The sequence below is a fragment of the Tachypleus tridentatus genome, chromosome 6, assembly GCF_004210375.1.
Source record: "Tachypleus tridentatus isolate NWPU-2018 chromosome 6, ASM421037v1, whole genome shotgun sequence".
Taxonomy (NCBI): Eukaryota; Metazoa; Arthropoda; class Merostomata; order Xiphosura; family Limulidae; genus Tachypleus; species Tachypleus tridentatus.
In genome coordinates, this window is record NC_134830.1 from 28,443,809 (window position 1) to 28,456,861 (window position 13,053).

At 34.6% G+C, this 13,053-nt stretch overlaps 1 protein-coding gene across 1 annotated transcript in view; it reads right to left on the minus strand.

The window, feature by feature from the left end:
• Nucleotides 1–13,053, minus strand: part of LOC143252150 (uncharacterized) — a 52,449-nt gene that overhangs the window by 16,726 nt on the left and 22,670 nt on the right. The window contains exon 2 of the mRNA XM_076503847.1: nucleotides 10,160–10,375. Coding sequence (XP_076359962.1) covers nucleotides 10,160–10,375 — 216 coding nt within the window. The remainder of the gene's footprint in view (nucleotides 1–10,159; nucleotides 10,376–13,053) is intronic.

The following is a 13,053-nucleotide window of genomic DNA, read 5'->3' on the forward strand; positions in this document are numbered from 1 at the left end:
CCATATTAGCTTATGCATTGTAATATGTTCATCCTGTACGTGAAATGTCGAAAGTACTTTATAAGTATCGAAGGTCTGACATGGCCAGGTGGGTTAAGGCGTTCGACTCGTAATCTGAGGGTCGCGGATTCGAATTCCCGTCACACCAAGCATGCTCGCCCTTTCAGCCGTGGGGGCGTTATTATGTGACGGTCAATCCCACTATTCGTTGGTAAAAAAGTAGCCCAAGATTTGGCGGTGGGTGGTGATGACTAGCTGCCTTCCCTCTAGTGTTATACTGCTAGATTAGGGACGGCTAGCGCAGATAACCCTCGTGTAACTTTGCGCAAAATTAAAACACAAACAAACATTCTTTATACCTTAATATCTTTAAGCTATAAGCGTTTATTGAATATCATGGTGCTCTTACATTCTACATTACACACATGCTAACATAATTAAGTGTTATGTGTTCGTTAATCACGAACTCTCGTGTCACATAACAGTAAAAATCTTTAAGAAACGACAACAGCGAAATCTGGGCTGTCCGTTATCAGAGAAGGATTTATTGATTATATTTTGAAATTAAAAACTCTGTTTCTTTTCATGAAAGTAGCTTACATCGTTGATTTGAGAATCTTCCTACACTCTCTCTTGCATTTTATGGCGAAGTAAAAATGTGTGTCGGTGTTTTCCTATGACCTTTCAGATGTTTTTAAATGGGCGTTTCTTTCACCTACCTCAGTCAAATGAGAAACATCGAAGTTGTAAGGTGATTATGACAGTGATGTAACGCATTAAAGCTCGTTTTATAAACTTATTAAATAACCGTAATTAAATATAGCTTTTACGGTCCTCATGTGACCCCTCCACGTGTATCAGTTGTAAGTTTGAAACCTAATGACGCTAAAATTCGGGCTTCGACGCGCATCATTGGCAAAGCAATATTAGCCCATTGTGTAGGTTTGCATTTACTAGAAACAAATTATTAAACATGGCCTCGTATTTTCGATGCTTCTAATGTTTGAAATTAATTGAACTTGCAATGTTCAGAAACAGAGAGACTTGGCATCTGAATGTAATTATAAATATATGAAGCACAAAAAATGTATTTATATTATAAGTGTTAGAAAGTATAGAATTAAATATAAATAAAACATTAGAAGCGCTAAAGACATTTTGAGTTTACACACTAAATATAATTACAGCATTAGAAGCGCTTGAGATAGATAAACCTTATCAATTAAATATAACACTAGAAGCGCTAGAGACACGTGGGCCTCAAAAATGAAATGTAATCACAACAATTAAGCGTTAGAGACACATGGGCCTTAAAAGTAGGATCGGCATGGCCAGGTGGTTAAGATACTCCACGCGTAATCTGAGGATCGCGGGTTCGAATCCCGATCACACCAAACATGCTCGCTTTTTAAGTTGTTGGGGCGTTATATTGTGACGATCAATCCCTGTATTCATTGGTAAAAGGAGTAGCCCAAGTGTTGGCGGTGGGTGGTGATGACTAGCTGCCTTCCCTCTAGTCTTACACTCCTAAAGTAGGGACGGCTATCACGGATAGCCCTTGAGTAGCTTTGTGCGAAATTCAAAACAAACAAACAATGTAGTAGTATTGTTAATTAAATTTTTTTTTTTTCGGGGAACTAGGTCCATCTTTTTCCCTTCTTTCTTTACCTTAAGATAAACATAATACGGTGGCTTGCAGATGAATTTCGTTAAAAAGTAAGTCGGTTTTGAAAGATTTAATCCTGCATGCTAGTTAAAATTTACAGTAACGTGCGCTAAGAAAACTGTAAAATATTAGTTCATGTAAATAATTCATGTTATGTCTCCCGCTGACATAACAGTAAGTATACAGATTTACAACGCTAAAATCAGAGGTTCGATTCTCTACGATGGATACAGCAGACGGCCCAACGTGGTTTTGTTATGAGGAAACACACTCACACCCTATCGTATTTTACCTCCCTCGTATTGTAGTATCATTACTATTACTGAACACAGATAAAATACTATCTGACTTCTCAGCTAAATATATATGTTTTTAACAGCGTGTGGTTAAAGTATAATAATACACTTATCTCTGAATGTGTTTTAAGTATAGGCCTATAACTTGTCCTGATTCACAGTCCATAAGTAAATAATTCCTGTGGAGACAGATTTTTTCTCTCAAACTTAGAACAGCTACCCCCATAATTAAGAAGTAAGTCAAGCCTAATATTTTCACTTATCAATAATTTTGTATTTTGGAGAACCAGGAACTCGTCTACAATTGTTTTATGAATTATTTCATTTCTGCTTAAAACATAAGCGACGCGCTATGAACTGCGCCCACTCTACTTACTGTTATGTGATGATCATTTTAAATGAAGCTTCCCTTGTCCAGCGAGGGGCTGTCGCCAGGGTGGCGCCTTCCTTTTTATTCTACTTATGTCCACAAGGAGGCTCAAGACTCGGTAAATTTGTTGAGTATTAAAGCACAGGTTTCTAGCAGATGGATAACTGCGGTTGGCTTGGATCAACAGGCTGTATACTGCATTCCTGTGAAATATAATTACGTCTTGGGTGGTGATTTATGGTATTAAACAGGATAGTCAGGGGTGATTAGTCCGAGATCAATTGTGAGCAAACACTGTCTACGTTATTATCGGCAATAGAGCCATATAGGCTCCGACTCTTATGTGTAGAACATACTACACACGTGAAGCGCACAACTCGCAGCGGACTTAATTTGGGGCCCGCCACGTATGGCGACAACCCAGGGTCTAGCGCCTATTAGCAATTACACAGATCTGAGCTCTTCGTATCATACGGATTCTTTCTCCAGCAGTCAACGTACTTGGATGAAGATAGAATTGTCAGAGAAGAGGAAATGATAAGTCTAAGCCTGCAATGCATATGTATGTATATATGCGATGTAGAGATAGATCCACATACGTCAGTAAGGACTCGCTATGCTAGGAAAATAATTATTACGGTATGATCCTTGTTCATCCATCAATCCCACGTCAACACTGACGTTCTCTTCGTATACATCATTACAAAATAAAATGTGATATATAGAAGATGAATATATTGGTGTACTCGAGAACTTCGAAGTTTCCTCGGTTTTCAGTTTTGTTTGATTGTGGGCGTGGCTCGTATAGATCATTCTATGTATAAATTCATACACACAAAAAAAAGAAAAACCCGAACCAGTTTGTCCGTAAATTGGTGCTACTCGAATAAATAGTATAAAACTTTTTATCTCAGCTGCACTTGATAAATTGTCTATTTTCGTTTGGTTTGTTTTGAATTTTTCGCGCAAAGCTACACAAGGGTTATCTGCGCTAGCTGTCCCTACTTTAACAGTGGGAAGGCAGCTAGTCATCACCACCCCCACCGCAAACTCTTGGGCTACTCTTGTACCAATGAATAGTGGGATTGACTGTCACTTTACAACGCTCCCACGGCTGAAAGAGCGAGCATGTTTGGTGTGACAGAGATTCGAACCCGCGATCCTCAGATTACGAGTCGAGTGCCTTAACCACCTGGCCATGCCGGGCCTTCTATCTTAGATCTAGTCATTGTAAATGATTTATATAATATAGAGGATTTAGAAAAGACAGTGATTTTATCTTTACTGGATAATAATATAATTAAAGACAATCTAAGAAACGACTTATTTAAAAGGACGAAGTGCTTCAAAATCAGTCATTTCCAAAACGATTTTTCAGCTTGTGCACAAATAAAGTCTCTTAAAAAGATCATGGAGCTCGTGAAAACATGGCATCACAATTTGGTATATTACTTTCACATTGCGAAGCCTTACTTTCTTGTCGTTTTATCCTCACAGTGACACTGAAAAAAAAAGGCTTAACTGATACTTTGTGTTTCAGTATTTTTGAAATTGTGTAGAAAGTATGGATATTTAATTGTAGAGACTACTTTAAAATTCCAGACATTGATATGTAAGTGTAGCATACTTAAATATTAATCACTATGGGTTTTTTTAAAGAATAGGATTGAATAACGGATAACATGATGATATTGTGACCATGCATATAACAAGCAATGAAATTTATGGTATTTTGCTATTTATGACGTCGCCAATTTATTAAAATTATAGGTGTTCGAAATCACAGAAGGTTACTGTTTCATTTAAAGCAAAATAAATATAATTCGTTCATTTTAATCCATCCGATTCTTTAATCTCATTTGGAGACTGATCGAAGTGACTATTGTTTAGGCTAGACTAAACTAAGATCGAATAAGAAGTGTTTATTTTTTGTTTTGAATTTTGCGCAAAGCTACACAAGGGCTATTTGCGCTAGCCGTTCCGAAATTAGCAGTGTAAGACCAGAGGGAAGGAAGGTGGCTAGTTATCACCACCGACCGGCAACTCTTGGACTACTGTTTTACCAACGAATAGTGGGATTGACCGTCACATTATAACGCCCTCCACGACCCTCAGAGTCGACCACCCTAACCACCTGGCCATGACGGGCCAAATAAGGAGTGATTTATAATTCACCTCATAACATCTTGCAATTTTAACTGGTGATTTCTTATATTATACCAGCTCATATTACAAAAGGTTTTCTTGCGTTTTTTTTTTTGTTTAAACGACATCTTGGCCCGGCATGACCATGTGGTTAAGGCACTCGACTCGCAATCTGAGAATCGCGGGTTCGAATCCCCGTCATACCAAACATGCTCACTTTTTCAGTTGTTGTGGCGTTGTGACGGTCAATCCCTGTATTTGCTGGTAAAAAGAGTAGCCCAAGAGTTGGCGGTGGGTGGTGATGACTAGCTGCCTTCCCTCTAGTCTTGCACTGCAAAATTAGGGACGGCTAGCGCAGATAGCCCTCAAATAGCTTTGGGCGAAAATGAAATAAAAAAAACGACATCTCGCGTTCGGGAGAGAGACAACACCCATGTTTTTTCCACTAAAATACCTTGTAGGTGATGATGACAAATTATTTGTGATATTGAAACTCTTGAATAATATTACTAGGAACATGTAATAGGATATACTAGCAATCTTGAACGAAATACAAAAAAAAAAAAAAGATCATACAGCATACATAAAATCAAGTAGAAAAAAAAAACAACCTAATTAGGTACTTGTACGGTGTATCAACATTTCTCATAATACACGAAGGATTCTTCTTGCATTTGTTACTTATATTATTTATTCACGGTGCTGTTTCGAAGGTTTTTCATTGAAGTTCATCTAACCGTGATCTATAGTATTTTGTAAATGATGTATAAAGACGATGTGCATGCTGTATACGTAACAAAGCCAGACAGCATTACACTAGCATCTTGTACATCCTTGATCCTTGTTTTGGTTAGAGCAGAGAAAATCACTTTCAGCACCTCAGGCAGTGCTTGATTAGAACAATAAACGAGCTTAGCAGACAGAGCGAAGATGTCTTTTTTGGTCTCTCGGCCCACACTTGTGTCAATATCCACTGGCTGCTACCAAAGGTGCTGGTTGTATGTGTTAGGCCTGCTACGGACACTGGCAAGTGATGGAGCGTGGGAACTCGCCAGACGACCAGCTAGAAACACTTCCCCGTGGAAAATTACTCGTAGCGCTCGCTACTCATTTTTTTTTCTTCCTAGAGCCTGGAGGCTGAAACGAGCAATACCTTCACTCGACTGCAAGGCAGAAATGACAGATGTTCTAACAAAGAAAGAGATACAGTACAACCACATATCGGGCAATATATTTCGGATAATCTGGCTGTCGGGATACGAGCTCACCACGTGTTCAGATAACTGTATATTTACTGCTTCAATGCACTGTGGAAAGATCACATTATAGCATCAACTGAACCTTGGTAATATCAAGAACTGTAAAAGTTCGACATCAAACACGGCAGAAAGTAGTTTTTGAGTTTTCCGTAAAGACGAAAGGTGCTGGGAAATGTATAAAACACTTAAAGTTAGATACTGGACTCGCACGTTATTTGTTTATAGGAATAAAACTACATTGATGTAAAACTCCTAAGATATATATACACATAAATTTAACTTTACTGTAAGAGTAATTTACATACATTTAATTTACTGGTGTATGCATACATAAGGATTCTTCAAAGTTATTGTTTCATATTTCTTATGACAGATACGACATTTTCGTAAAGTTACGATATTAGTTTTAAAGTAAATTATGGGTTGGTGTTTTCTTAATGTGAAATTGCACAATGGGCTATTTGCACTTTGTACGGCGTAAAATCAAAGTAGATGATATAATTCAAATATAAAAAAATATTTTCATTCCTGTGAAAATGATTAGAATGATAGCTTGGAACAAATAAAAACTAATGTTAAACAATTTTTAACTTGAGCTTAAACTGATAAAGACACCTTTTTTTATTAAGTGTGGGCCGAATGTGACCCAAAGATTAGTGTGATGGTTTGCAGATTGGAAGGTGCAATGTTCGAGTCGCAATACCAGTCTGCATACTCTTTGTAATTTCATCTGTTAAAACTGCGACAGTCAATCTCACTAACTGCTTATTAGTAGTCATGTAGGCTGAGGGTGCGGTTAGCTAGTTTTTCTTTACCTGATCAATATTTCTAAATCGAGGTGAATATACTCAGATATCTGAATCTGTGACATAGTTTTTTCCACATTTAGTGTGAGATACTGCTAAGGTTGACCTAATAAATCTTCATATTGTATCTATACTTGAACCAAACGTTTAATAATTTTGAAATTTAAGGTTCTGTTTTCAACACGCGAATCAAAATTGAATTTATAAAACAGATTTGCTATTAATTCTGATTATATACAAAATATATAATAGCTCAGCAACTTTGTTTTTAGCGTTGTAAGTCCGCATACATACCACTGAGCCACTGGGGGGCTATCAGCAACCTTGCCACATATTGTAAGTTTTATAAGTGCACTTGATATGAGCCTAGACTGGACCCATCCCAGAAGTAATGACAAGAATACATGTATTCTCTAATTGAATAATAACTAATTAGAATGTGAGGTCAAAATGCTTGCTACCTACTAGTAGACATTACACTGTTGTCAGTTTAATTGAAAGTGTGAGGTCAAAATAATTATTTTGATTAATTTACTAGAAATTAATTCACTTTATTGAAAGTAAATTTCGTACTGACTGGAGATAAAGTCTACATTATTCATCCATACACAGAACGTAAAGTATTATTAAGTATTCCAAGTATTAAGTATATCTAACAAACTCCATAAGTTACTTCATTCAAAGTATTAAGTATATCTAACAAACTCCATAAGTTACTTCATTCAAAGTATCAAGTATATCTAACAAACTCCATAAGTTACTTCATTCCAAGTATTAAGTATATCTAACAAACTCCATAAATTACTTCATTCAAAGTATCAAGTATATCTAACAAACTCCATAAGTTACTTCATTCAAAGTATCAAGTTTATCTAACAAACTCCATAAGTTACTTCATTCCAAGTATTAAGTATATCTAACAAACTCCATAAATTACTTCATTCAAAGTATCAAGTATATCTAACAAACTCCATAAGTTACTTCATTCAAAGTATCAAGTATATCTAACAAACTCCATAAGTTACTTCATTCAAAGTATTAAGTATATCTAACAAACTCCATAAGTTACTTTATTCAAAGTATCAAGTATATCTAACAAGCTCCATAAGTTACTTCATTCAAAGTATCAAGTATATCTAACAAACTCCATAAGTTACTTTATTCAAAGTATTAAGTATATCTAACAAACTCCATAAGTTACTTCATTCAAAGTATTAAGTATATCTAACAAACTCCATAAGTTACTTCATTCAAAGTATTAAGTATATCTAACAAACTCCATAAGTTACTTCATTCAAAGTATTAAGTATATCTAATAAACCGCAATGTTTATAAAAATTAGTGCCAAAGTCATCTTTGTTCTGATTAATTCCATATATGCTGAAACTCAGCAGTTTAAATTTAGGTCCTATAAGCTGTAACGGTAAGAAAAAATTCTTTTAATTTAAGTCCTATAAACTGTAAAGTTATAAACAGTCGTTTTGGTTTAAATCCTATAAATTATAAGGATAAAAATCAACTTTTTTATTTAGGTCCTACAAGCTGTAAGTTTAAAATCAGTTCTTTTGATTTAAGTCTTGTAAATATGAGGTTAAAATATGTTGTATCGTGAAGATTGAGATCCTGGCATGACTGTATGTGGCAACATGGACTCTAACAACATGGTAAGACTCTAAAAGTCGTTTGAATATTACTTACTCAGTCTTCTGTAGATTTGAATAAACTATTAGATATTAATACTTTGATACAAAATATATAAATTTTAACTTAATCTGTTTTTTCTTTATTTACTGGCGTACTGGAAAACATTTGTATATGTTAGACTGAAGTAAACCTACAGAGAAAAGTTCCTACCATTCCTTTTGAATATGGTACTGATTTTGTTTTACATTTTGTGATCAAATTACTGCATGCTTACACACATTAAACATGTCTCTTCGGTGTATGGTTCAATTTGTTACACTTGTTACTTCAAATTTCAATAGTTGTTTAAATAAAGTTTTGTCGGGATAAAAATAAAAATCAACATTTTCTTCTAGTAGAATATTACGTGTTTATAAATATTTACTAAACTTAACACGAATCGATTTTAATGAAGTTTGTCTGTGAAGCTTTAATAAATTTGTATCACAATATTTCTTAAAACTCTGAAACACAGAAAATATATATATATATTACTGTAGATAGTTTTAAATAATTTACGACTTGGCCTTAGTCATAATACTGTAGTGTTTGTTTATTTTTTGAACTTCGCGCAAAGCTACTCGAAGGCTATCTGTGCTAGCCGTCCCTAATTTAGCAGTCTAAGACTAAAGGGAAGGCAGCTAGTCATCACCACCCACCGCCAACTCTTGGGCTACTCTTTTACCAACGAATAGTAGGATTGACCGTCACATTATAAAGCCCCACGGCTGAAAGGGCGCGCATGTTTGGCGCGACGAGGATGCGAACCTTTGACCCTCAGATTACGAGTCGCACGCCTTACCACGCTTGGCCATGCCGGGCCATTCTGTAGTGAACTGTTTTGTTTTTGATTCTGTTTGAAACTACTCTGACTTGATATTGAAAATAAACTCATGAATTTGGTTTCGTTCTAGGTTGTTATTGTGTAATTCATATACAAAATATTCTTTATTCATCATTTCAATTCTTAACACATTTCTGTATATTCTGGATAAGAGAAATAGCTATCACGTTTTACTGAGGAGGTGTATGTTTTTTTAAAGTTTAAATTATTGAAATATAGTGGAAATAATTATTTTATAATACTGCATATGCAAAAAAAGAAACGTTGTATTTCTCGCGTTGCAGATCTGAAATAGTTTCAATCGTTGATAAAATTGAATTTTATATACTTTACTGTCACTATAATTAAATTACCAAGAGGTAATATAAGTGTGTTATGTGCATTTAATATTTCATATACGATCTGCTTACTGTGAACCAAGTTCTTTAACGTAGTCTAGCGTTTAGATGTTCAGACAAGGTGATCACATCAGATAATCATTGCAACGTTACAGTCCTCAGTTCTGTTAATTCAATAGCTACGCAGACCTAATTAGATATCTGCTGTAAAGAGGCCATTCGCGAAAAGTTACCCTCCCTAACCCTCTTAGATTAAGTAAGAGTAGCTGGTGTTTACTTTACTTCGCAGAAGAAAACAGATGTGTCTGACTTTCATTATGTGAATTTTATTGGAATGTCAGTAGATTCGGCAGTCATAATACTTTTGAGACTCATGAACTATACTTGAATGTTAAGGTTGTCCCCGAACTTCCCAACTTGAGAATTATTGTTGTTATTTTGGATGACAACGTTGTTAACGATAAATATTTATTCCGTGTCTAGAGCTGAACTCGTTGTAAAAATAACTCTTCCCTTAAAACTGATAGTTTACTTCCAGTAAAGCTTCGAACATTATGTTGTCACTGATAAGAAAATTTGTTTTCAAACTCTCGCGCGACACAGCTCCAATGAACGAAAACAAAAACCCGAATCTTTCCTCGTTTTAGTTCAAGTCTTTATCCGCAACATGTATATAAAAGAAATCCTTGTATGATTTGAAATCTGAACATTAAATCTTATTAAACGCCAAGCACGTTCCAAATGAAACATACCGTTTGATGACACATCTTGACTGGCGTAGGAATGAAGATGTGGAGAGAAAAAGGGAAAGAAAGGAAGGGCAGATTCCAATCTTGGTGTAGCTTTTAGCGCGAAACTGCTTCCCGGACTGCACCGCCAGCTCGGGTAGTACGAAGAAAGGCATTCTGGTGGCAGATATGGAACTCCCAGTCGGGGAGTTGCAAAAGCGGGCAGCAAAATATTTGGACCTGTAATGAAACAGAATATTATTCTAATTTATCTATAAATATATTTATTTCATCTGTATAGAAATTTGAATACATACGTCTTAAATTCTGTGAAGTTTTTTTGTTGTTTTTGTTTTAATTGAGTGTGCTTTAATCTAATTGTTTTCTACCTTAATTTCTACATCTCTATAGATATTTATACAAGTTTAATTTTTTAAATTATACCATTTTCCTCACTAGATTCATTGAAAAGAAGTTTAGACCTGTAAACTTGATTTCACTCATGTTCCAATTAAATTTTCAGAATTCATATACAAACTTTTTATGATATTAGCTTAGTTAAATTTAAGAAAGGTCAAAATCTTCATTATTAATACAGTTTCTAATGAAACTCATCGATTAAACTAAACAGCTTCATTACTATTAAAGTAGCAGCTAGCCCATTGAACTTATTTCAGTTTTATTACAATTTGACCGTTATGTTTACCTCAACTGTTCTGAGTTTATTTTTTACAACTTAGATGTAATTGAGCATTAGTTTTGTTTATTAATATATTTCGTGAGTCGAAACTAAACGCTATGGATAGAATACTAACTGCCATTATTACTTTAGTTTTCTAGCGTTTTGTGATGTACTTAAATATTAATTTTCCTTATTTCACAGAGTTGGTTTAACAAATTAATTTGTTAGTCACGTATACATATTCAAATGGTAAATCTCCTTATCTTAAACTTTAGTAAGTTTTTGTACAGTAGAGCGTATTATGTTTGTATAGAATATTACGAAATGTTAATGACGTTATCGGATAACTTGTCCAATAACCTTTGCTATAAAATTTTCAGACTGTTAAAATATTATAGACATATTCTAAACTTTATTAACTGTTAAGGCACGGGTAAAATATTGTTACAAAAAAACAAATAGCATGAGGTATCGTTAACACATTCTTGATAAATTATATTTTTAATAATCAGAAAAATATTTATTTAAACTTATGTAGGTAGGCATTTAATTCTAGAATTACCGGGGGAAATAGGTATTGGCTTTTTAAATATATTTTTTAATTATTTCTGAACACAAATGTCACAAATACTGCAATTAATTCCATTAATTAATTACTGCTGGGTTCTCTTACATAGAAAATCAGTGATTTCACTTTTCTTTTGTTAGCTCTTTGCACTGAATGCTGAAAAAATAATAAAATTAACCAGTATGATACATGAGCACACCTATTGGTAGGGAAAGAAATTAAAAAACATATCAGTAACCTGAGTGCTAATAAAGCACAAAAAAAGCCTTTACAAAATTTAAGCATCCGTGAATCTATAGAGTGCTTTAATTTTAAGATCGTCTAAATAGAGTGAGTACTTGGTAGTGAAGGCACTCAAATGTCGCTATCACAGTAATAATAACAATTTTAAAACATAATCGTCTCAAAAGGAAAGATTTGGAATTAACACTATTCAGATATAATTTTTTCTATTTAATAACATGTGTGAAATGTAAACATAGAGTTCATGTTTAGCACTGAAATGTTTGTTTTAAATTTCGCGCAAAGCTACACGAGGGTTATCTGTGCTGGCCGTCCCAAATTTAGCAGTGTAAGACTAGAGGGAAGGCAACTAGTCATTACCACCAACCGCCAACGCTTGGGCTACTCTTTTACCAACGAATAGTGGGATTGACCGTCACTTTATAACACCTCCACGGCTGAAAGAGACGAGCATGTTTGGTGCGATGGGGATTCAAACCCACGATCCTCAGATTACGAGTCGAACGCCTTGACACATCTGGCCATGCCGGGCCGAGCACTGAAATGAAAAACGTTTAACACTTCACCACTATTTAACCCTAAAATCTATACCGAGCTTGGTCTGGTGAGTAAACTATAAGATAGCTCCGTCAAACAAAACTAAACTATCAGTTGGTGGTGGGTACTGTTGATTATCTGCCTTCCCACTAGTCCATCACTTCAAAATGAGGGACGACTGTTTACTGATAGCTTTGGAATATTACTGAATCTACAATTCTTTGTAAAGGTAATATAAGCCACCCCGCTAGTACAGCGGTAAGTCTACGGATTTATAACGCTAAAATCAGGGGTTCAATATCCTCGGTGAGCTTAGCAGGCTTTGCTATAAGAAAACAAACACACGCTCGTAATATAAATAAAAACGTTAGTGAAGAACGTAATAAGTTATTATTATTATCGGTACTATTAACAAGTAAATGTGATAAGGAATAATAGTAAAAAACAATAATAAACATAATTACAATTATACATTACGACACATCATTATGTTGACATGCTAAGCAGTTACTAAACTTAAAATTAAACACTAATGTAAGGTTCGTTAATGATTTAACAAGTTTTTTTTTTTCTATCATTTAAGATAAAGAGTTATTCATACTTGTAATTTTTCTACTGTGAACAAAGCAGTAATATTAGGCCTACTAATCTTTTATAACTATATAAGACTTCTGATGTTTAATATTAATAAAGCTAGAGTAAACTTGTTTAGTTTATTTATGTCAGACCTATATCATAACATGAATGTAACAATGAGGTATTGCAGTATTAATCAACGTGCAAACCGTTGTTAATGTAACAAACTATACTGAGTATATAGGGCTAATTAATTTTTCTTTTTAATTTTATAAGTGATTGTATTCTAATTTGCGGAATACGCAGATATCT